The sequence below is a fragment of the Lolium rigidum genome, chromosome 5, assembly GCF_022539505.1.
Source record: "Lolium rigidum isolate FL_2022 chromosome 5, APGP_CSIRO_Lrig_0.1, whole genome shotgun sequence".
NCBI classification, from domain to species: Eukaryota; Viridiplantae; Streptophyta; class Magnoliopsida; order Poales; family Poaceae; genus Lolium; species Lolium rigidum.
The window spans coordinates 18445694-18467736 of NC_061512.1; the positions used below are offsets into that span (position 1 = coordinate 18445694).

A 22043-nucleotide genomic window follows, 5' to 3' on the forward strand; every position below is an offset into this window, starting at 1 on the left:
CCTCTTATGTTGTGAATCTTGTGATACAGACAACTTTTATTTTAGAGCAGAGCCTCACAAAAATCATAGATCAGCAGAATCTATTTTATTCACATGGAAGGAAACCCTAGAGAAACTGACCTAATCTTTTGGGCTTCAGCTGTTTGGGACGTATAAGCTGGGATAGAAGCCCAAAAGAAGTAACCCTAAGATTGCCATGGACTATGGTTGGGGGAATCTTTTTAGACAAAGAGCACAAGCTGCTACAGATGATCTAAGATTGCCACTCTGCCTTGAACAAGAGGACTGATGAAGTGGTTCTACTGACTTCTGTAGAAAGATAATGCTCTGAGATAAACAATACACAAAGTATCCACCAAAACAACTAGCAGAGCAACATTAAAGGACGTAAATACATGTTAGCAGATCTAGACATTTTTACCAGTCAATCTCATAAAGGTTGAAATGTTAGAAACATAGGAAACAATTGATTCCAGTGCATTCAATGGAATGTGCACAGAACATTTGCCCAACAAAGGTTTAGAGCGACATATTACTCAACATTTAACTCTAAATAGTTCTGTTCGATACCCAAAACACTTATCCACCAAAAAATCTGAAACTGCAGCACACGACTTAAAAAAACAAGACTTAGATGATGCCAATTTTGTTGGCCACATCAAGAGCATCGTAGTCTGGCGTGAGCTTCACATAGGCCTTCTTCTTCCCGTCAGGCCTACAAGACCACAATAATCGTTCAGCTCACCAAACAAGATGCAGCTAACACGAATGGATAACAAAAGAGAATAGACAAAGGTAATGACCTGATCAGAGTATTGACTTTCTTAGCTTGGATGTCGTACATCTTCTTGACAGCTGCCTTGATCATCTTCTTGTCAGACTTGAGGTCAACGATAAAGACAAGGGTGTTGTTGTCTTCGATCTTCTTCATCGCAGATTCAGTAGTGAGGGGGTATTTGAGGATCTGGTACTGGTCAAGCTTATTTCTGCCAGGCGCACTCTTTCTTGGGTATTTGGGGTCTCTTGGCTTCTTGAGTGTCCGCGGTCGGTGGAACGTCACGGAGGTGCGGATCTTCTTTGACTTGTTCTTTATACTTCCGGCCTTGACTGCCTTGGCGACCTTTAAGGCTTGTGCCTTTCCATCGGACTTCTTGGCAGGGACCTAACCAAATCAAGATACAGAATACAAGATGTGAGGCTATTTCAGATCAAAGCACAAGCATCTGGATGTTCTACTTACAGTATACAAACTCGCTACACCACAATTTGAATGAATGAACAAAAGAGCAACGATTTTGGCGGTGCATTCTGGGATCAGAAATGGTTAGTTTGATTCGTCACGTGATGATCAGAAACACGGACCAATAGTTCTTCATCATGTCCCGAAAAGCTAAATTCGTCGGCTGACAAGCTAGTAGCTAATACACGATGATAGTATCAAAATTGCAGGACATGAATAAACGATGTGACAAGCGTATCACTACTGTCAGAAAAATAATAATGTGACCGAAAAGAAATAAATAGCAGTGAATATGGCATTCAGAATGAGTAGGAGGATTTGATCATCAAATGTCAGAAATCATAGGTTTTCCTCATCATGCCAACACCGCCAACACCATTATCATAACAAAAAAGAAGAAATCATCAGCAAATAAAACTATTCAGCGTTCTCTCAGACAAATGCCTCGTTTGTCCCCATGGTTTAAAGAATGGATTATATCGGACTCGTCATCTGTGTTTGTTCATCACAGAGAACCACATGATGCAAAAAACAAACAGCATACAAACAATAGCACAAGCAAATCTACTTATCCTACCGAATCAAAAGAAGCACCACTGCCTCCAAATAATACGAGCACGATGCGATGTTGATGGGATCATAAGGCAGAGGTGAGAACCGTGAACAAACCTTGGCCTTCATCACAGCAGTGGCGGCGGAACACGTCTGCTTGGGCGGCGGCGGAGATGGTGATCTTGTTGGACCGGTGGCGGCGGCTGGTACTTATAGGTCTTTGCGGAAAAGGAAAACCCTAAGCGGGCTGGACTGGTCACTGGTGGACGGTTCAGATTTGACCGATGCGCCCATTGGGGCTCTGTTCGGTGGGCCTAGTGGTGGGCATTCGTTACTCTTGTGTGAGGAGACTTTGGCCCATAACTTGGCCCCTCCACCAACCATAGCTAGTTTTTTCTTCTTCTTTGGATCAGAAACATAGCTAGTTAACCTGGCCCAGTCTCCGTTCTTTTTATTTGGGAAAACTATATAAAGAAGACTTTCATTTGGCGCTAAATATATGGAATTTTATTTATAAATCAAGTTTAACAGTACTAGTATATATCAGTACTATATATTGTCTTTATGGTTGCAAGTAGCTCCTTTGGATAAAGGTTTTTTTATTAAACTAAAATGTTCACACCAATGCGATATAAGAAAATAGAGTTCACACAGTGGCGGAGGAGCCCTTGTGGGCTTGTGGCGAGCTATGGCTTCTGACATACCTTAATCTAGCTCAATTCTAAATGCTCATTAGTGAATACCTTAATCTAGCTCAATTCTAAATGCTCATTAGTGAAAAACGGGACTGTACGCTTGTACTATTTTTCTATATACTGCTTTGTACATGAAATCCATGAAGAATTTGCTATTCATGTATGTGTAAATTTTATCGGAACTTGGGGTACCAATTGGACCATGGTCAACCTTCTTGCAGGGCATTCTATGCCGCAGTATGGTGGGGATGCCCTAGCAACTGGGGCAATAGTATCCCTTTTCTGAGGAGCAATTTGATTAAAAAAATGTTAAAAATTGTTCTCTAAGGATGGCATTTTCTAACCACTATCCTTCCATGCCATCAGACCTGCCCAAAATGAATCTACTAGTTTCCAATAAAGTTGGGAGATAGCATCCGAGGCTAACATTTTTTCCTCTTGTCCAATCAATAAACCAAAACTGTGGATGAGGTGTGGAAGGGTAATCGACTTCAATGTTTTTTTACTACTGCTACGATGACACTGTGGTAGAAAATTATAGAAATATCTAGTTCTTAGGTTTTTAATTAGTGATATTTACTCATCTAAATCCATGTGCACCCTGCCACCCTTGTAAATTTTATAGGGGTGTAACCAATTTTTCTTGCAACACTTCGAGGCTTGAAAGTACCACTAGAATCTGAGGAAAAGGGGAATGCCCAAACCTCTAGAACGTGAGCCTTGCAAAGATATAGAATATGTGAATCATCTATTTTCTGAATGCTAGATTGCTTTGGGAGGAAGTTTTTCATGTTCTACCATATTATCATCATGAAACAGGTTGGCAAAGCAATAGACGAACCGATATGTGAGTCTAGGGACAGAGGTGATGAGGAGGCGGCCAAACTAAACCCATCTAGGGTTATCGTCTCCTCGCCGACGATGTTGGCGGTCTACTCCACTTCCCGTGTCTTTGGGGCCTTTGAGGTATGGCGGACCATGATCCCTCACCGGCGGGAGGATTCTTTTAGTGTCTTTCTCGGGATAGTGATACGACAACTACATCCTAAAGTTAGAATAAGGTCCTCCCTGTGCTATCCTCACTCCGGTTGGTGTGTGAAGTCGTGTGTTTTGTCATCTCCTGGGATTCGGTCGGTTTTCGTATTCGTTGGTGTGCTTTCAGTTCAGTCTCTTGCAATCTTCGGCTGCTCTAGTGCACTGGTTTTTTTGGGGCCTTAGCACGAGTGCACGATAACTTACCGTCTATCTACTAAAACAACTCTACTGCAACAAGCTTTGCAGGGCTCGGATGATGGGGTTGGTGTTGGAGATATGCCCAAGAGGCAATAATAAAATGGTTATTATAATATATCTTTGTGTTTATGATAATGTTTACATATCATGCTATAATTGTATTAACCGAAACATTGTTACATGTGTGTTATGTGAACAAACAAAGAGTCCCTAGTAAGCCTCTTGTATAACTAGCTTGTTGATTAATAGATGATCATGGTTTCGTGATCATGAACATTGGATGTTATTAATAACAAGATTATGTCATTATATGAATGATGTAATGGACACACCCAATTAAGCGTAGCATAAGATCACGTCATTAAGTTATTTGCTATAAGCTTTCGATACATAGTTACCTAGTCCTTTCGACCATGAGATCATGTAAATCACTTATACCGGAAAGGTACTTTGATTACATCAAACGCCACCGCGTAAATGGGTGGTTATAAAGGTGGGATTAAGTATCCGGAAAGTATGAGTTGAGGCATATGGATCAACAAGTGGGATTTGTCCATCCCGATGACGGATAGATATACTCGGGCCCTCTCGGTGGAATGTCGTCTAAATAGCTTGCAAGCATATGAATGGTTCATAAGAGACCACATACCACGGTACGAGTAAAGAGTACTTGTCATGAGACGAGGTTGAACAAGGTATAGAGATACCGATGATCAAACCTCGGACAAGTAAAATATCGCGTGACAAAGGGAATCGGTATCATATGTAAATGGTTCAGTCGATCACTAAAGTCATCGTTGAATATGTGGGAGCCATTATGGATCTCCAGATCCCTCTATTGGTTATTGGTCGGAGAGAAGTCTCAACCATGTCTACATAGTTCGCGAACCGTAGGGTGACACACTTAAGGTTTGATTTTGTTTAAGTAGATATGGAATATGGAATGGAGTTCGAAGTTTTGTTCGAAGTCTCGGATGGGATCCAGTGACATCACGAGGAGTTCCGAATGGTCCGGAGAATAAGATTCATATATAGGAAGTCACTTTCCAAGTTTGGAAATGATCCGGTGAATTTATGGAAGGTGGTTTCTAGAATTATCCGGAATAAATCACTATGGTTTATGAACTCGAGCATAATGATCGAGTAGCGCAAAGATCGGAATTTGGTTCCGAAGCGGCCACGAACGATCATGGCTCCCATGTCTACAAAATGTTATAGTCATGAAGATCGAAGTATTTATTGAACCTTGTAGGTATGGTTTACTTTGTGATCAAATAAATGATTTGTGAACAAAGGATTGATTTTGAACAATGATAAACCAACTACAAACAAAGAAGTTATGATGGGCCCCGACTCCGTTAAAATGGCTATACGCCATGAAATCCATGATAGATGAATATTTTTTGAAAGTAAATGGATCTATAAAATTGATGGACTTGGATGGAATATCCTTGAAGTAGCTTGACTTGTCAAAAATTGTTTACGACAAAGTTAAAAGAGTTGACTACGATAAGATTAGATCTTCGTAGCAATGCTTATAGTCTATGTGGATTATTCTAGTAATCGCTACATATTTCTTTTATGATATATGCTAGTAGGATGGCAAAATACATTACTTAACAGAAGTGTGTAGTAAAGGTGTATACAAGATACAACCAAGAGTTTTTGCTAGTTCGTGGAATACTAGATAGGTATACAAACTTCAATTGAGTAAAGTAAGTATCACGGAGTTGGAATCTTCACCGGATGAAATAGTCAAAGAGTTTTTGATTTCATCGGAGACAATGAAGAGGCTTGCATTTGCAAGAAATTAAGTGGGAGCGCTGAGACATATTTATAATACTTATGTATATGACATATAGTTGGTTATAAATGATGTAATTATATACTTGATTAAAAAGGTTTCATTGAGAATTAATTTCAATGAAAGGATATGGACTGAAACAAATTTAGTGTCAAGATCTATGAAGATAGATTGAAATACATTATAAAGTTTAAGTCAAAGTACATAGAATAGATATTGAAGTAGTTCAATATAGAAATATTAAGAAAATGTTCTTATCATGTGAAGTTTTAACAAGACTTGAGTGTATTTTACACTCAATGAGTAAAAACACATGAGTGATTATAGATCACGAATAATATGTACACAATCGGATGTACCGTGCTCTTAAAAATGTTATGAGCATGTACCGGAATGATTCATGTGATGATCATTGAAAAACAGTAAAGAATATTCTTGTGTACTTAAGAAGAACCAAGGATATACATATATATAGTTTTGTATGGAGAAATGACAAACAAATCGCTGTAAGGTGTTGCACCGATATTTGTTTTGTCACATATGAAAATAAAATTTCAATCTCAAATTAGACTAAGTGTTGTTTAAAAGGTAGCACAATGAGCTAGAAGTTGTCTATGCTAGATTTATAAGAGTTCAAAATATTGTGACGGATTCTACAAAAGAAGGCAGAGTATGTCATTGTTTTGACAATGACAGAGGATGTTAAGTCAAGAGGTTCTTTGAGAACTTGGTGTAGTTCCGACAGAGTCAGAATTTTGAAGCTATATTGTGTGTGACAATATTAGAGACATATTTCAGACCGCGGAATTAAGGTTCCACCGTAAGACCAAACATATTTAATGCCGACTCATTTGGAAATGAGTGATGCGTTGAGACGCAAATAAATTGCAAAATACATACGTTTCGAGCGTGTCGATCCGTTGACTAAAACCTCTCTCGTGAGCAAAACATGATAAAGCACCGGAAGGCCAAGGTGTTATATCTTTACAAATGTAAACTAGATTATTGACTCTAGTGCAAGTGGGAGATCTGTTGGAGATATGCCCAAGAGGCAATAATAAAATGGTTATTATAATATATCTTTGTGTTTATGATAATGTTTACATATCATGCTATAATTGTATTAACCGAAACATTGTTACATGTGTGTTATGTGAACAAACAAAGAGTCCCTAGTAAGCCTCTTGTATAACTAGCTTGTTGATTAATAGATGATCATGGTTTCGTGATCATGAACATTGGATGTTATTAATAACAAGATTATGTCATTATATGAATGATGTAATGGACACACCCAATTAAGCGCAAGCATAAGATCACGTCATTAAGTTATTTGCTATAAGCTTTCGATACATAGTTACCTAGTCCTTTCGACCATGAGATCATGTAAATCACTTATACCGGAAAGGTACTTTGATTACATCAAACGCCACCGCGTAAATGGGTGGTTATAAAGGTGGGATTAAGTATCCGGAAAGTATGAGTTGAGGCATATGGATCAACAGTGGGATTTGTCCATCCCGATGACGGATAGATATACTCTGGGCCCTCTCGGTGGAATATCGTCTAAATAGCTTGCAAGCATATGAATGGTTCATAAGAGACCACATACCACGGTACGAGTAAAGAGTACTTGTCATGAGACGAGGTTGAACAAGGTATAGAGATACCGATGATCAAACCTCGGACAAGTAAAATATCGCGTGACAAAGGGAATCAGTATCATATGTAAATGGTTCGACCGATCACTAAAGTCATCGTTGAATATGTGGGAGCCATTATGGATCTCCGGATCCCTCTATTGGTTATTGGTCTGAGAGAAGTCTCAACCATGTCTACATAGTTCGCGAACCGTAGGGTGACACACTTAAGGTTTGATTTCGTTTAAGTAGATATGGAATATGGAATGGAGTTCGAAGTTTTGTTCGAAGTCTCGGATGGGATCCAGGACATCACGAGGAGTTCCGGAATGGTCCGAAGAATAAGATTCATATATAGGAAGTCACTTTCCAAGTTTGGAAATGATCCGGTGAATTTATGGAAGGTGGTTTCTAGAATTATCCAGAATAAATCACTATGGTTTATGAACCTGAGCATAATGATCAGAGTAGCGCAGAGATCGGAATTTGGTTCCGAAGCGGCCACGAACGATCATGGCTCCCATGTCTACAAAATGTTATAGTCATGAAGATCGAAGTATTTATTGAACCTTGTAGGTATGGTTTACTTTGTGATCAAATAAATGATTTGTGAACAAAGGATTGATTTTGAACAATGATAAACCAACTACAAACAAAGAAGTTATGATGGGCCCCGACTCCGTTAAAATGGCTATACGCCATGAAATCCATGATAGATGAATATTTTTTGAAAGTAAATGGATCTATAAAATTGATGGACTTGGATGGAATATCCTTGAAGTAGCTTGACTTGTCAAAAATTGTTTACGACAAAGTTAAAAGAGTTGACTACGATAAGATTAGATCTTCGTAGCAATGCTTATAGTCTATGTGGATTATTCTAGTAATCGCTACATATTTCTTTTATGATATATGCTAGTAGGATGGCAAAATACATTACTTAACAGAAGTGTGTAGTAAAGGTGTATACAAGATACAACCAAGAGTTTTTGCTAGTCCGTGGAATACTAGATAGGTATACAAACTTCAATTGAGTAAAGTAAGTATCACTGGAGTTGGAATCTTCACCTGGATGAAATAGTCAAAGAGTTTTTGATTTCATCGGAGACAATGAAGAGGCTTGCATTTGCAAGAAATTAAGTGGGAGCACTGAGACATATTTATAATACTTATGTATATGACATATAGTTGGTTATAAATGATGTAATTATATACTTGATTAAAAAGGTTTCATTGAGAATTAATTTCAATGAAAGGATATGGACTGAAACAAATTTAGTGTCAAGATCTATGAAGATAGATTGAAATACATTATAAAGTTTAAGTCAAAGTACATAGAATAGATATTGAAGTAGTTCAATATAGAAATATTAAGAAAATGTTCTTATCATGTGAAGTTTTAACAAGACTTGAGTGTATTTTACACTCAATGAGTAAAAACACATGAGTGATTATAGATCACGAATAATATGTACACAATCAGATGTACTGTGCTCTTAAAAATGTTATGAGCATGTACCAGAATGATTCATGTGATGATCATTGAAAAACAGTAAAGAATATTCTTGTGTACTTAAGAAGAACCAAGGATATACATATATATAGTTTTGTATGGAGAAATGACAAACAAATCGCTGTAAGGTGTTGCACTGTAACATCCCAATTTTAAAAATTTCAAGCTTCATGCATGGCATTCATAAGCATCATGACATCGTTGCATTTTAAGAGAAATTCAAAATTCATTTCAAACCCCGAACCCCAAAACGGCACTAATAGCCACTTAGGCGTGTATGCCAACTTTGGTTAGAAAAGTATTTTATTTTGTTTCAAAAATGGTTTCATAGTGAAGGCCTTCTCACAAGGTTTCCACCAATATCTTATTTTCATTTTTCCGATTTATTTTGGCGCCTCAAATGCTTTTTCAAATGAGAGAAAGAGAAATAGAAAAAAAATGAAACAAAAAAAAAGGGTGGCCGACCCAACCGGGCCGACCAACGGCCGAACGGCCCGACCAGTCCTCCCCGACGCCCTGACCCCTTCCTCTCCTTTCTCCCCTGGGCCGACCCATCTGGCCGAAGTGGCCCAGCCGCACAAGGCGCAGCTCCGCTTCGTCTCCAACCGCTGCGCACGCACACGACGCACGCAGCAAACCGCCCGGCCACTAGGAATGGCAACGGGTCTGCCCCCGCGCGGGGATTGCCTTTTCTTCCCCGTCCCCACGTTTGTGAAATTCCCCCATCCCCATCCCCATTCCCCACCTTGGGGACTATTTTTCCCCGTCCCCATCACCCACCGGGTATAGCAGACCCACGGGTTCCCCACCCCCATCACAAATAGTAGACAAATCATGAAAATATCTCAGAAATTCAAGCTCAAAAATAACTTAATACGTGCAGACTGCAGAGTCACACAACCACAACTGACACACATAAGACATAACGAGTACTTATGTTGGACTCACATAGTTCACACAATGACACCACCGAATCACGTGATTACCAGAAGGTAAGCAAGCATTGAGAACAAGCAAGTGCGTGCCCCTTTGCCCTATCTGAGAGCTCTCCACGATAGCCACCAGGTACTCACGGGCTGGGCGCTGCCCCCCCCCCCCCGTCATCTTCAGCGATAGGAAAATGTGTCATAACGTGACTGGCTAAGCTACGAGAGGAAAAAAAGAGATCAGAACGAGGTGGAAAAAGGTCCTGACCCAGCGAAACCCTATCCACATTGCTTCTCGCGTAGGACTGCTGCCGCCGCCGGCCCTGGCTTTCCGTCAACTCTGTGCCGACGGACTCCCAGGTCGTACACCTACTCACATCCCCGCCGCCACCACGCGCTTCTCCTCCCCAACGCGGCTGCCGGTTTCTGCTCCGTCTCCTCCCCCTGCGCTGGCGCCGGGCGTTATTTTCTTCCCCGTCGCGGCCGCCTCAGCCGCAGCCATGGCCGCAGCTGCTGCTGCTGCAGGAGATCGGTGCGGGGCGACGGCGGATGGACGAGCAGGGCCGCGCCTCGAGGTATACGACGCGCCGACGCCGACATCGCTGGCGCGGCGGAGATCTCGCTGCCGATCCAGGATGTGCCACGCACTTCCACGAACTCCCAGTGAGTTTCTCCTCCCCAACCTGCCTATTCTTTTGCACTGTACTGCTGGCGGCGGCGCTCATGCGTGTTCGTTATCCGTTCTCAAAGGTACGCGCTGGATGTGAACGTGGAGAGGGTGGAGGACATGGTGACGCACCAGCGGCTCCTCGAGGAGGCCCGATACCTGCAGCACCGGCTTTCCTTGGAGGTGGGCGTCGTTCAGGTAATGTGGTTTTCGGTAGAGCACATCTCGGCAAGTTGCACTCAACATGTTCCCCTACTTTGCATAGTAAGCAGCTGGATAAATTGATCATAATGTTACTGCCTACTTCTTTTTATAGATTGCAGAGATACTATCCAAGCTACAAATAAAGGATGGAGGCCAAGAGAGATTGTGATGTAGGATGGTTGCAAAATAAGAAGGTTTACAATGTGTTGCAGCAACAGTAGGTGGAACTATTTAGCGGCTGCCATTAGTGAGGTAATCATCATTATGCTCTTACCCCCCCCCCCCCTACAGATGAATACTGGATAGAGTTTACTTTGTCTTATGTTGTAACACAAGTTTGTTAAAGAGGTCCTCTTCCAGCTCTAGACAAATATCTTTTGCATGATGCAAGGATGGCCTCTACGCCTCACGACCTATCACTTTCTTGGGTGAGTTCTTCCTTTTTTTGTCTGTTTGGTAAATTAGATTTCATACATATATGTGATGTCCATGGCCATTGTTGATGTCCCTATTTCTCTCATGTTGTTCTCTCTTCTGCTTATGAATGAAGGGAAAATGGATTGAGCTTGAGAAAGGAAACTAAGATCTCGTCTCAAGAAAGGTATGGATTTGGGTGTAGTTTATGGACGCTTTAGAAATTTGTAGGCTGCTAGCCATTTGACTGGTGTTTGGTTGATAAATTGTTAACTAATTGTGTAGATACGCACTATCTTAGTTTGGTGAAATTGATTTATATTTAATTTTTACAGGGTTCTCTCTCATATTCTTAATTAATCTGGTGGTGGATAATGGCCTACTGCTATTTTAGTTTTATGCCTGTGGGATATGGCAAGAGATGATGGTCTCATGGAGCATTGATTTTACTTGATGAGGTATTCCTTGCCTGCATGCATTTGTAGCGAAGAAACATTTTTTCTGGTTATGATAATTATACATACCATGCATTCATTTTACTCCATGTTATCGTTCAATTTTGATTCTGCAGAAGATTTCAGTAGAACATTGCTCTGCCGTGCCTGCAACATCCTAATAGACATGTGGCTAGAACAGGGCAGTGCATATCGTCTCCCGGATTAGAACAGGCATGTGAGAATTCTGGTGCCTCTATTGTTTATTTCTCAATGTTGTTGTCATACTATGACAGCCATGCAGTTTACTGATACCTTTGTAGAATTATTGAGGTCTTATTGCTATGTACGAGTAGTGAAAGATAATGATCCAGTATTTCTCTCATTTTGTGCCACTAAGGGGGCTGACAGGGGCGGCCATGCCGGAGTGGCAATGGCAGAGTAGCCAAGATGCAGCAGTCGAGGTAATAAATTTCAGGCTTTTGTATCATCCTCCCTGGCTCCTCCTGAATAACCACCCGACCGATTTGGTTGTTCATTTCCATGATTGCACAACCTGTCTGCGATCCACATTGGCCTCTGTCAAAAAGTTTAAGCTCTTGAGCAATGTATGTGGTTCTGAATATACACTTGGTAGTCCACACATATTTAAATCATCTGGAAATGATGGGTTATACTTCCTCATTAAGCTTGCATAATGTTAGGATAGGCATCCACAAGAAAGGACCATGAGCTCTAACTAAAATCAACACTAAACTAGGTAGGTATTCCGAGAACTGATTTACATGACTTATTTTTCCCTTTGTTGGAGATCTGCTCTTATTATTTTCTGTATATTCTATTGATAATTCTGTCTACTAAAAAGGTGGGTACTCGTTAAGCATGTCGTGGCGGAGTGTGTTCGTCCTAAATTACGAATAACGATATAAAATGTGTGACCCTGTCAGTTATCATCATGACACATGCCCTGATCCTTCAAGATTTTCCATTTCTCTTTCCATGAGAATGCATTATAGAAATGGCACATTGATTGATTCATTTTCTAATGCAGTACCACATTTATACACAAGGAGAAGTCCTTAATTTGACACACAAGAAGGTTAAGAAGACCTGCAAATTACGATTGCAGTACAGTTTTATATCCCAGTTAGTTGACCATGCTCTTTTCTGTTTTATTTGCTGATGTTTAGTCAAGATATCTATGATCTCCTAGATTGCTGATGTGAGTTTGCTATTCAGAAATTTATATTTTTTGATACTAACAAAGAATCCAGTTGATGTGTCCATAGTTTTGTTTCTCTTAGCTAGGATCTAGATAATGTAAAAATACAAATCATTTACTTTTGATCTTCCAGGTTCATAGACTTTTGTACTGAGCATCTTGCTACATTTTTTGTATTCAAGGCTTCGGTTATACCTGGTTTCTTTCTGCACTAACATCACGTAGAAATTTATTTACTAGCACATTCAGTGTACCTATCTGGGTTGGTTAACCGTTGCACACGCGCAGTTTTTTCTTTTTCGCTTGACAGCTTTGTGATTCGGTACCGATGTTCTGCTTACTGTCCGTTTATGTTTCACTTATAGAGAAACGCACTGCTAGCATTTCCAGATGTGTACTGATCTGTTTTGCTTAGCTTTTGTAAATTGGGTTGCTTTGCCTCGTGATATTCTGTGATGTGTTTATCATCATTTACCTTTTTGTTGCCCATTAGTGAAAATGATTGCTAGCATCTTTAGAAGATACAATATGTTCAGGTTAGATTAGCTATGTTAGGTTAAGAAATCTCTCCATTATGCCGGCTTATCTCCCTGCAACCTTAACACTTCATATCCTTTTTATTTTTTCACTTTAGCCAGTGATTCATGGATCCTAAACATTCAGATTCAGGTACGGTTTCTTCTTTCCAGTTGTTCTGTTTCACATTGTATATTTGTATCTTTCATGTACAATAGTTGGGCAGATTTTTTTTTTGGATCAAGGGTGGTGGTTTAGTATGACAAAAAAAAAGATGATCTATGGCATTCTAGACTAGGATACATAGATTTCCAGTTAGCATTGCCACTCAACTGAGCTTATATTGACAACATTATGTGGCCCATTCTTTCATGGTAAACATAAAAAGAAAAGAGCTATGTTCACATGTCAAATATGAAAGCTTGCACTGTTACTTCATCAGATGTTATTTCATCAGATGGCCAGTGCAGCAACTCTGAAGTATTCATGATTGGTTGGGTTGTTCAGTTTCTCAAAGGATTTTAAAATTATCACAAAACCTTCAGATTTTTCCTATAAAATCTAGCTAGCTATCCAATCATTTTGAGGTACAACCTTAAAAGGAGACATCAACGATTGATCAAGTTGTCCATTGATTATTTGACAGTGATCATGCTCTCCCTTCTATCACTCTTTTATCAGTTGCAAGGTGCAAGTAATCCAGTTTAACGGAGGCATTACATCCTTGGATGCCGAGGGAGCAGATGACCACCAGAGGAAGTAAAAAAGGAAAAATGGGAGTGTAGCTGGCAAGTTACATCCTTGCTTTTTTTTTTGTATGTATCGATGATGTACTGTATCAAGTCTTAACGTGTCCGATACCAATTTTCTTATTATACAATATATATTGGTCACAACTTGTCAACTTGCACATGAGCAGTGTGGATTTTTTTATTACATTTTATACATTTTTTACTCTGAATTATCTGTCATCTACCTCACATCTGGCTAGCCTCCTGTGGTACCAAAATAATGAGGTTTGTGCTCCTACATACGACGTACTCCTGCCGTCCCAAATTAATTGACTCAACTTTATCTAAGATATAATGGAGTCAATTAATTTGGGACAAAGGGAACATGTCTTTTTGATGCTCCTAGATACTGGATATGGATAAGAAAATGCATTGGCCTGATATATTTTAGCATGAAACTAGATTTGATGGACATCAACTGTCGGGCTCAGGATTTTAAACTTTCAACTGGACAGTATAAAATCTGCTAGGAGCGAGATTAGTCCATGATTGGAGTGCCACTGTACGGTGAGGAGGCGCCCCATGGGGCGCCCCAGCCTCTAGTTAGTAACAGTGTGTAAATACGTGTTAGCTGAAATTAAGCAGGACAAGCTAAATTTGTGGGATATTACCGATACATGCGGGGCTCTGCGGGGTTCGGGTATGGGGACTGCTAGAACGCCACCCGCCCCGCTTTCCCCATCGGGGAGCATGTCTTGCCGTTAATACCCTCATGGGGATAAATTAGATACCACACCCGGCCCCTAATAGAGGAAAACCCCGTCGGGTTTCGGGTAAACGGTCCCCGTTGCCATCCCTACCGGCCACCTCCTGCACGATCTCCCCACGCCGGCCACCCTCCTCCCGCGCCCCCTCCCTCTCCCGTCCGAGGCCGCCCGTATATAACCCCCGTCTCCCTCTTCCAATTCCCCTTTTCCCCGCACCCAATCGCGCCCCCAGGCTGCCCAGATTGCTCGCCGGAGTTCGCGCCGCAGCGCCGCCTCCAGCTACCGCTCACCGCCGGTGAGGGCAAAGCTAGGTCGCGCCGCCGCCGCGCCCTAGCTCCGCCTCGCCAGGCGCACGCCGTCCCGGACTTGGCCGCCGCCGGACCGCCGGGAACGCCGCCGCCGGGAGCCACCTGAGCGCTGGCCGGCCATCTCCTCGCCGCCGCCACGTCATCAGCCTCGTCACCGCCACGTCGCGCCACGTCGCTGCCCTGTCGGCGCCACGTGAGCACCCTTTCTTTTTCTTTTATTTCCCTTCCAAATCTGTCATATAATCTGAGCCGTAGATGGTAAGTAGATCCAACGGTGCTAGAGTCTGATCCGCGACGAAGGGGTACGCACCAATCACGTTGCGCCAAGTGTCAGGGACACACCCTAGTCTGCGTTTAATCTCGGTTTCGATAGTCCGCGCTTTGCAAAATTCATAACCAGAGCTCCGCTTGTCCAAAAATTACAAACTTTATACCTCTGGAATCCTAAAAATATAAGGAACACTATGAACCAATAAAATGTGGACTTACAGAAGTTTGAGATTCATCCATATTTAAATGCCTAATTGGACTACCTCACCCATAAAATGAGATCTACATACCCTTTTCGGGTGATTCCTTTTGCATATGATTGCAAATGTTACCCTCTGACCAGTAGAACCAATACCATCATTTGTCTACTGTACCAAAATACCTTTTGCATTTAATGGTAGTTGCCCTTCGCTAGTGCGACATAGATGGTTCGCAATAATTCAACCGACCATAAAACTTGACCATGGCATCATGCATATAGTGACAACCAGAGATCATTAAATGGAGTGCACTTGTGTAAATATCATATGCATCTCATGTCTATGCTTGTGCATTTGTGTTGTGCATCGTGTTTATCGTGCTATGTATGAATGCTTGTAGATTGCGACCGTGATGACCGCAACCGTTGTGATTGTGAAGATTGCAACTCCTCCCGTTGAAAAAGGCAAGTGACACACACCAAAAGTCTCAGTTTTAATTCTTGCACCGTAGTGTTTTTATAGTAGACATGTCTAGGGTTTATGCTTTGTGCTTGCTAGTAAATCCTAGTAGTTTAGCTACACCACTCCTAGACTCCCTTAGCCGCCATTAAATTTAGTTGTTACCTGCTATGCCATGGAAAAGGTTTTGATAGAGGTTAAGGAAAAATAACTAAGTTTAATGAATTACCCGGGTGAATGGTGGAGTTATGGAGAGGGTGGCTGTATCAGGGGGCGAGACCCTGGTGCTAGTGCACACATGCGGAAAGTCACCCAGGCTTAAAGAGATTGTAGACAAACCTTGCTCATTAGCTTTCCGTACAACCACATGCTACTATGGCCCTGGCTTGACAAAGTATGTTGTATGAACCCGGATCCTAGGGGCCAGGTGGTGGTAGAGGGATACTGTAGGTGGAACGGGGCCCTTAGGGAATGGTTCGGGTGATTACACACAGAAGGTCTCGGCTACGGTCCGCACTCTGTCCTTTGAGCAAAATGTGCATCAAGGTAGAAGGATTGACCCGGCCATGTGGGTAAAGGTGTACAACCTCTCGAGAGTGTAAATCTAAGTACTTAGCCGTGTCCCCGGTTATGGACAACTTGAGCGAACCGACAAGTCCTTGTTCGAAGATCTCCTCATCCCAATTTCTTAAATAAAATTTGATGGGTGAACAAGGGTAGGAAGGTACATTGGGGCTTTACCAATGTTATCGTTAATTGGTACATTGGGGATTTACCAATGTTACTATTAATTAGATTGAAAGAAAATGTTTTGATAAATGATAGGGAAAAATTGGCTTTATGCAAAATGAACTCGAGCTCTACCCGCGGATGTGCACGTAAGTGTAGGATGCCTTTTGAGTCCACAAAAGTGTCCTTGCCAATACAATTCCAAATGTATTGATTCCTTCGGGCTGCAACGTTTGATGTTGCGGGTATCCCTAAGCTGCTGAAGAAGATGTTAGGATCACGAGTCTTTGCCCAACATGTCCGCTCGTGGCATCCGTGAAGGAAGGGGACTCCATGCTATTTGCTTTCCGTTTGATGATGAGCTCTGATTTATGTTTATGCTAGCCCTTGAGCTATGCAAATTGTATCGAACTATTTTATTTCCGCTGGATCTTAGGTTGTAATGAATACCTTTGCTACTTGGTATTTCATCTTAAACCGTGTGTGCTAGCAGTTCGATCCAGGGACTAGCACTAATGCACGAGGACTTGCACTTTTTAAAGTGAGGTCACTACAGATGGTATCAGAGCACTGTGTTGCCCATAGGTTCGTGACCCTAGGTTTGGATTAGAAATAGGAAGACCCTAGGATGAAATTCCATCTTATCTATCTAATCCATTTTCCATTGAAAAGAAATGTTTGCAAATTGGTTTTCTTGTATTCTCGCCTATTTCATCTTCGAAACAAATCTTCATCCCTTAGACGTCCAACCTTTGAAGACCTCAAGGAAGTGGAAGAGAAGCTTGAAGCACCCAAGATGGAAATAGAGTAGACCACCACTTTCTCTCTTTTATCAGACCAACGATATCTTAAAAACGCATTGATCATACCAAATTGTGGTATGACCATACCAGTTTGTTAGTGTTTCAAAATGTTTTCTTTTGCGTGATTTTTATGGATTGCTTTTGTGTGACTTGTGTGTGCATGGGTAGGAAATTTTATTCCCTAGATCTATCTATCTTGTTTCTCATCTATGCTAAACAACCAAAAATGCCGCCAAGACGTGATCCAACCCAACTGGTAATCTTGGAATCCCAAGGTGTGGATGTAATCCTAGGCATGGATTGGATGACCACTTATGGAGGCATAATAGATTGTGCAAAGAGATCAATTACACTCACAACCCCAGAAATGAAGAGGATTCGTTTCAATTCAACCTTTGAGCTTAAAGGTAGTAAGGTCAACTCTCTTAAGGGGGTTAGCATGGAGACTGTGCTCGTTGTGAGAGAATACCCGGATGTGTTCCCGGAAGAGTTGCCAGGAATGCCACCGGACAGAGAAGTTGAATTTCTCATTGAGCCATTGCACTGGAACTCGGACCAATAGCCAAGAGACCATACAAGATGGATGTAGAGGAATTGAAGGAGTTGAAGAAGCGAGCTTAAGGAACAGATGGAAAAGGGTTTCATCCGACCTAGTTCATCGTCATGGGGAGCCCCTGTTTTGTTTGTGATGAAGAAAGATTCTAGCAAGAGATTGGTAATGGATAATCGATCACTCAATGAAGTCACTATCAAGAACAAGTACCCGTTGCCCAATATCAACGACCTATTTGACCAACTCGAAGGGAGCAAAGGTGTTCTCCAAAATTGATCTTCGATCGGGCTACTTCCAAATGAAGATCGGAGATCAAGACATACCTAAGACCGCATTCACTACTAGATACGGTACGTATGAGTATACGATTATGCCATTTGGTCTAACCAATGCTCCGGCATATTTTATGGCCATGATGAACAAAGTGTTCATGGAATATTTGGATAAGTTTGTAGTAGTATTCATCGATGATATATTGATATACTCAAAGGATGAAGCCGAACATGAGAGGCACTTGCGCCTAATCATGGAGAAGCTTAGAGAGCACAAGTTGTATGCCGAGTTCAGCAAGTGTGAGTTCGGTTGGATAGGGTTGGATTCCTTGGACATATAGTTTCAGCAGAAGGAGTCGCAGTCGATCCGAGTAAAGTTGCAGCTGTGACCGAGTGGGAATCACCCAAGAATGCAGGATAGATCCGGAGTTTCCTAGGACTCGCTGGATACTATCGGAGATTTATTGAGAATTTGTCCAAGATTGCAAAGCCCATGACAGAACTGTTGAAGAAGGAGAGGAAATTCATATGGACTGATGAGTGTGAAGCTAGTTTTCAAGAGTTGAAGCAACGCCTAGTAAGTGCACCGGTTCTATGTTTGCCGGATATCAATAAGGATTTCCAAGTGTACTGCGATGCCTCTCGTCAAGGACTTCGAGGTGTTTTAATGCAAGATGGAAAAGTAGTGTGCTATGCTTCGCGACAACTCAAACAGCATGAGAGAAACTACCCAACCCATGACTTAGAGCTAGCATCTGTTGTTCATACCCTGAAGGTATGGAGACACTACTTGATGGGAAAGCATTGTGATGTGTTCACAGACCATAAGAGCCTGAAGTACATATTCACTCAAAAGGAGCTGAACATGAGGCAAAGAAGATGGTTGGAGTTAATAAAAGATTATGATATGAATTTGCAATACCACCCAGGGAAGGCTAACGTTGTAGCCGATGCGCTGAGCCGTAAGAGCTATGTAAACGACCTCACCGCTGGAGAATTACCCGAGGAACTGTGTGAACAGTTTAAGGACCTCAGACTAGAGATTGTGCCCAAAGGTTATTTGGCATCACTTGAAGTTCAGCCAACACTAATGGACAGAATTAGAGAAGCTCAAAAGTTAGACAAAGAAATAGAGGAGATTAAGGCCTTGATGAGCGAAGACAGAGCAAAAGGATTTCATGCAGATGAACAAGGAACCATATGGTTTGAGAAGCGTATCTGTGTACCCCAGGACCCAGAGCTTAGGAAGTTGATTTTCCAGGAAGCCCATGATTCACCATACTCCATTCATCCGGGTAACACCAAGATGTACATGGACGTGAAGGAAAAGTTCGGTGGAGTAATCGAAGAGAGACATCGCTGAGTATATTGCACTGTGTGATGTTTGTAGTAGAGTCAAGGCGGAACATCAGAAACCCGCAGGATTGTTGCAACCACTACCTGTACCAGAATGGAAGTGGGAGAATATTGACATGGATTTTATCACCGGATTGCCAAGGACAAGATCGGGATATGATTCCATTTGGGTTGTAGTTGACCGTCTAACTAAAGTGGCTCACTTCATTCCAGTGAAGACCACCTACACAAGCGCCAAACTAGCCAAGCTATACATGAACAAATTCATATGTTTGCATGGAGTGCCCAAGAGCATTGTTTCAGACAGAGGTACTCAGTTTACATCTCACTTTTGGCGTCAAATACATGAGTCTTTGGGAACTAGACTTGAGTTCAGCACAGCGTTTCACCCGCGATCGATGGACATACCGAAAGAGTGAATCAAATCTTGGAGGATATGTTAAGAGCATGTGCATTGGACTATGGATCAAGTTGGGATGAAAATCTTCCTTATGCGGAGTTTTCATATAATAATAGCCACCAAGCTAGTATTGGTATGGCACCCTTTGAGGCATTGTATGGAAGGAAGTGCACCACCCCATTGCTATGGAGTGGCGTAGGAGAAAGAAGTACTGTTTGGCCCGGACCTAATCAAGGACGCCGAAGAGAAGGTCAGACTGATCAGAGATAGATTGAAGATAGCCCAATCTAGACAGAAGAGCTACGCTGACTCAAAGCGTAGGGAAGTGACCTATGAGATAGGTGATAGAGCATACCTAAGAGTCTCACCCCTACGTGGTGTGAAGAGATTTGGAGTCAAGGGAAAGTTAGCACCCCGCTTTGTAGGACCATTCAAGATCCTGGCTCGCAAAGGTGAAGTAGCATATGAGTTGGAACTGCCAGAATCTCTAGCTGCAGTTCACAATGTATTCCATGTAAGCCAACTGAAGAAGCGTCATCCAGAAATGGCAGAGACCCCGTTGTGAGATACAGTGCCACTTGAGGAAGTTCAGTTGGAGAGCGATCTCACATATGAAGAGAAGCCGATCAAGATACTGGAGACAGCAGAAAGAGTGACCCGTGCGAAGACGATCAAATTCTGCAAGGTCCAGTGGAACCACCACACGGAGGAAGAAGCTACATGGGAACGAGAAGATGACCTCCGTGAAGATCACCCACACCTATTTGCTAGCCACTCCGATTCTCGAGGGCGAGAATCATCTTAAGGGGGGTAGGTTTGTAACATCCCAATTTTCAAAATTTCAAGCTTCATGCATGGCATTCATAAGCATCATGACATCGTTGCATTTTAAGAGAAATTCAAAATTCATTTCAAACCCCGAACCCCAAAACGGCACTAATAGCATGCGTGTATGCCAACCTTGGTTAGAAAAGTATTTTATTTTGTTTCAAAAATGGTTTCATAGTGAAGGCCTTCTCACAAGGTTTCCACCAATATCTTATTTTCATTTTTCCGATTTATTTTGGTGCCTCAAATGCTTTTTCAAATGAGAGAAAGAGATAGAAAAAAAAAACAAAAAAAAAAGGGTGGCCGACCCAACTGGGCCGACCAGCGGCCGAACGGCCCAGCCAGGCCTCCCCGACGCCCCAGCCCCTTCCTCTCCTTTCTCCCCTGGGCCGACCCATCTGGCCGAAGTGGCCCAGCCGCACAAGGCCGCAGCTCCGCTTCGTCTCCAACCGCTGCGCACGCACACGACGCACGCAGCAAACCGCCCGGCCACCTCCTGCACGATCTCCCCACGCCGGCCACCCTCCTCCCGCGCCCCCTCCCTCTCCCGTCCGAGGCCGCCCCTATATAACCCCCGTCTCCCTCTTCCAATTCCCCTTTTCCCCGCACCCAATCGCGCCCCCAGGCTGCCCAGATTGCTCGCCGGAGTTCGTCGCCGCAGCGCCGCCTCCAGCTACCGCTCACCGCCGGTGAGGGCAAAGCTAGGTCGCGCCGCTGCCGCCCCTAGCTCCGCCTCGCCAAGGCGCACGCCGTCCCGGACTTGGCCGCCGCCGGGACCGCCGGGAACGCCGCCGCCGGGAGCCACCTGAGCGCTGGCCGGCCATCTCCTCGCCGCCGCCACGTCATCAGCCTCGTCACCGCCACGTCGCGCCACGTCGCTGCCCAGTCGGCGCCACGTGAGCACCCTTTCTTTTTCTTTTATTTCCTTTCCAAATCTGTCATATAATCTGAGCCGTAGATGGTAAGTAGATCCAACGGTGCTAGAGTCTGATCCGCGACGAAGGGGTACGCACCAATCACGTTGCGCCAAGTGTCAGGGACACACCCTAGTCTGCGTTTAATCTCTGTTTCGATAGTCCGCGCTTTGCAAAATTCATAACCAGAGCTCCGCTTGTCAAAAAATTACAAACTTTATACCTCTGGAATCCTAAAAATATAAGGAACACTATGAACCAATAAAATGTGGACTTACAGAAGTTTGAGATTCATCCATATTTAAATGCCTAATTGGACTACCTCACCCATAAAATGAGATCTACATACCCTTTTCGGGTGATTCCTTTTGCATATGATTGCAAATGTTACCC

General features: G+C 42.6%; 1 protein-coding gene, 1 long non-coding RNA gene and 3 other non-coding genes across 8 annotated transcripts; 1 reads left to right on the forward strand and 4 right to left on the reverse strand.

Annotated features, from left to right (window-relative positions):
• Positions 1-445: 445 nt before the first annotated feature.
• On the reverse strand, positions 446-1997 carry LOC124652676 (60S ribosomal protein L23a-like). Its single transcript, XM_047191713.1, has 3 exons — positions 1910-1997; positions 804-1162; positions 446-715 (listed from the first exon to the last, which is right to left on the reverse strand). The coding sequence occupies exons 1-3, from the start codon at positions 1919-1921 to the stop codon at positions 631-633; spliced, it is 456 nt and encodes a 151-aa protein (XP_047047669.1). The 5' UTR covers positions 1922-1997; the 3' UTR covers positions 446-630.
• Positions 1311-1384, reverse strand: LOC124658633. The gene has a single exon (XR_006989340.1). It is a non-coding gene; the product is annotated as a small nucleolar RNA SNORD18 (small nucleolar RNA).
• Positions 1540-1604, reverse strand: LOC124658496. The gene has a single exon (XR_006989230.1). It is a non-coding gene; the product is annotated as a small nucleolar RNA Z105 (small nucleolar RNA).
• On the reverse strand, positions 1668-1754 carry LOC124658605. Its single transcript, XR_006989316.1, has one exon. It is a non-coding gene; the product is annotated as a small nucleolar RNA SNOR75 (small nucleolar RNA).
• An 8134-nt stretch (positions 1998-10131) lies between the features above and the next one.
• LOC124653326 lies at positions 10132-13964 on the forward strand. Of its 4 annotated transcripts, XR_006987872.1 has the most exons (8): positions 10132-10266; positions 10354-10468; positions 10587-10726; positions 10835-10902; positions 11025-11075; positions 11224-11346; positions 11460-11786; positions 12374-13964. It is a non-coding gene; the product is annotated as an uncharacterized LOC124653326 (long non-coding RNA). The 4 variants fall into 4 exon arrangements; XR_006987873.1 differs by lacking the exon at positions 11460-11786 and having other exon boundaries at positions 10821-10902; positions 11787-13964; XR_006987870.1 differs by lacking the exon at positions 11460-11786 and having other exon boundaries at positions 11787-13964.
• The last annotated feature ends 8079 nt before the right edge of the window (positions 13965-22043 follow it).

Coding starts and splice junctions, on each gene's coding strand:
- LOC124652676 (XM_047191713.1), bottom strand. Junction 716..803: donor AAAGTCAATACTCTGATCAG/GTCATTACCTTT, acceptor GTGGTCTTGTAG/GCCTGACGGGAAGAAGAAGG.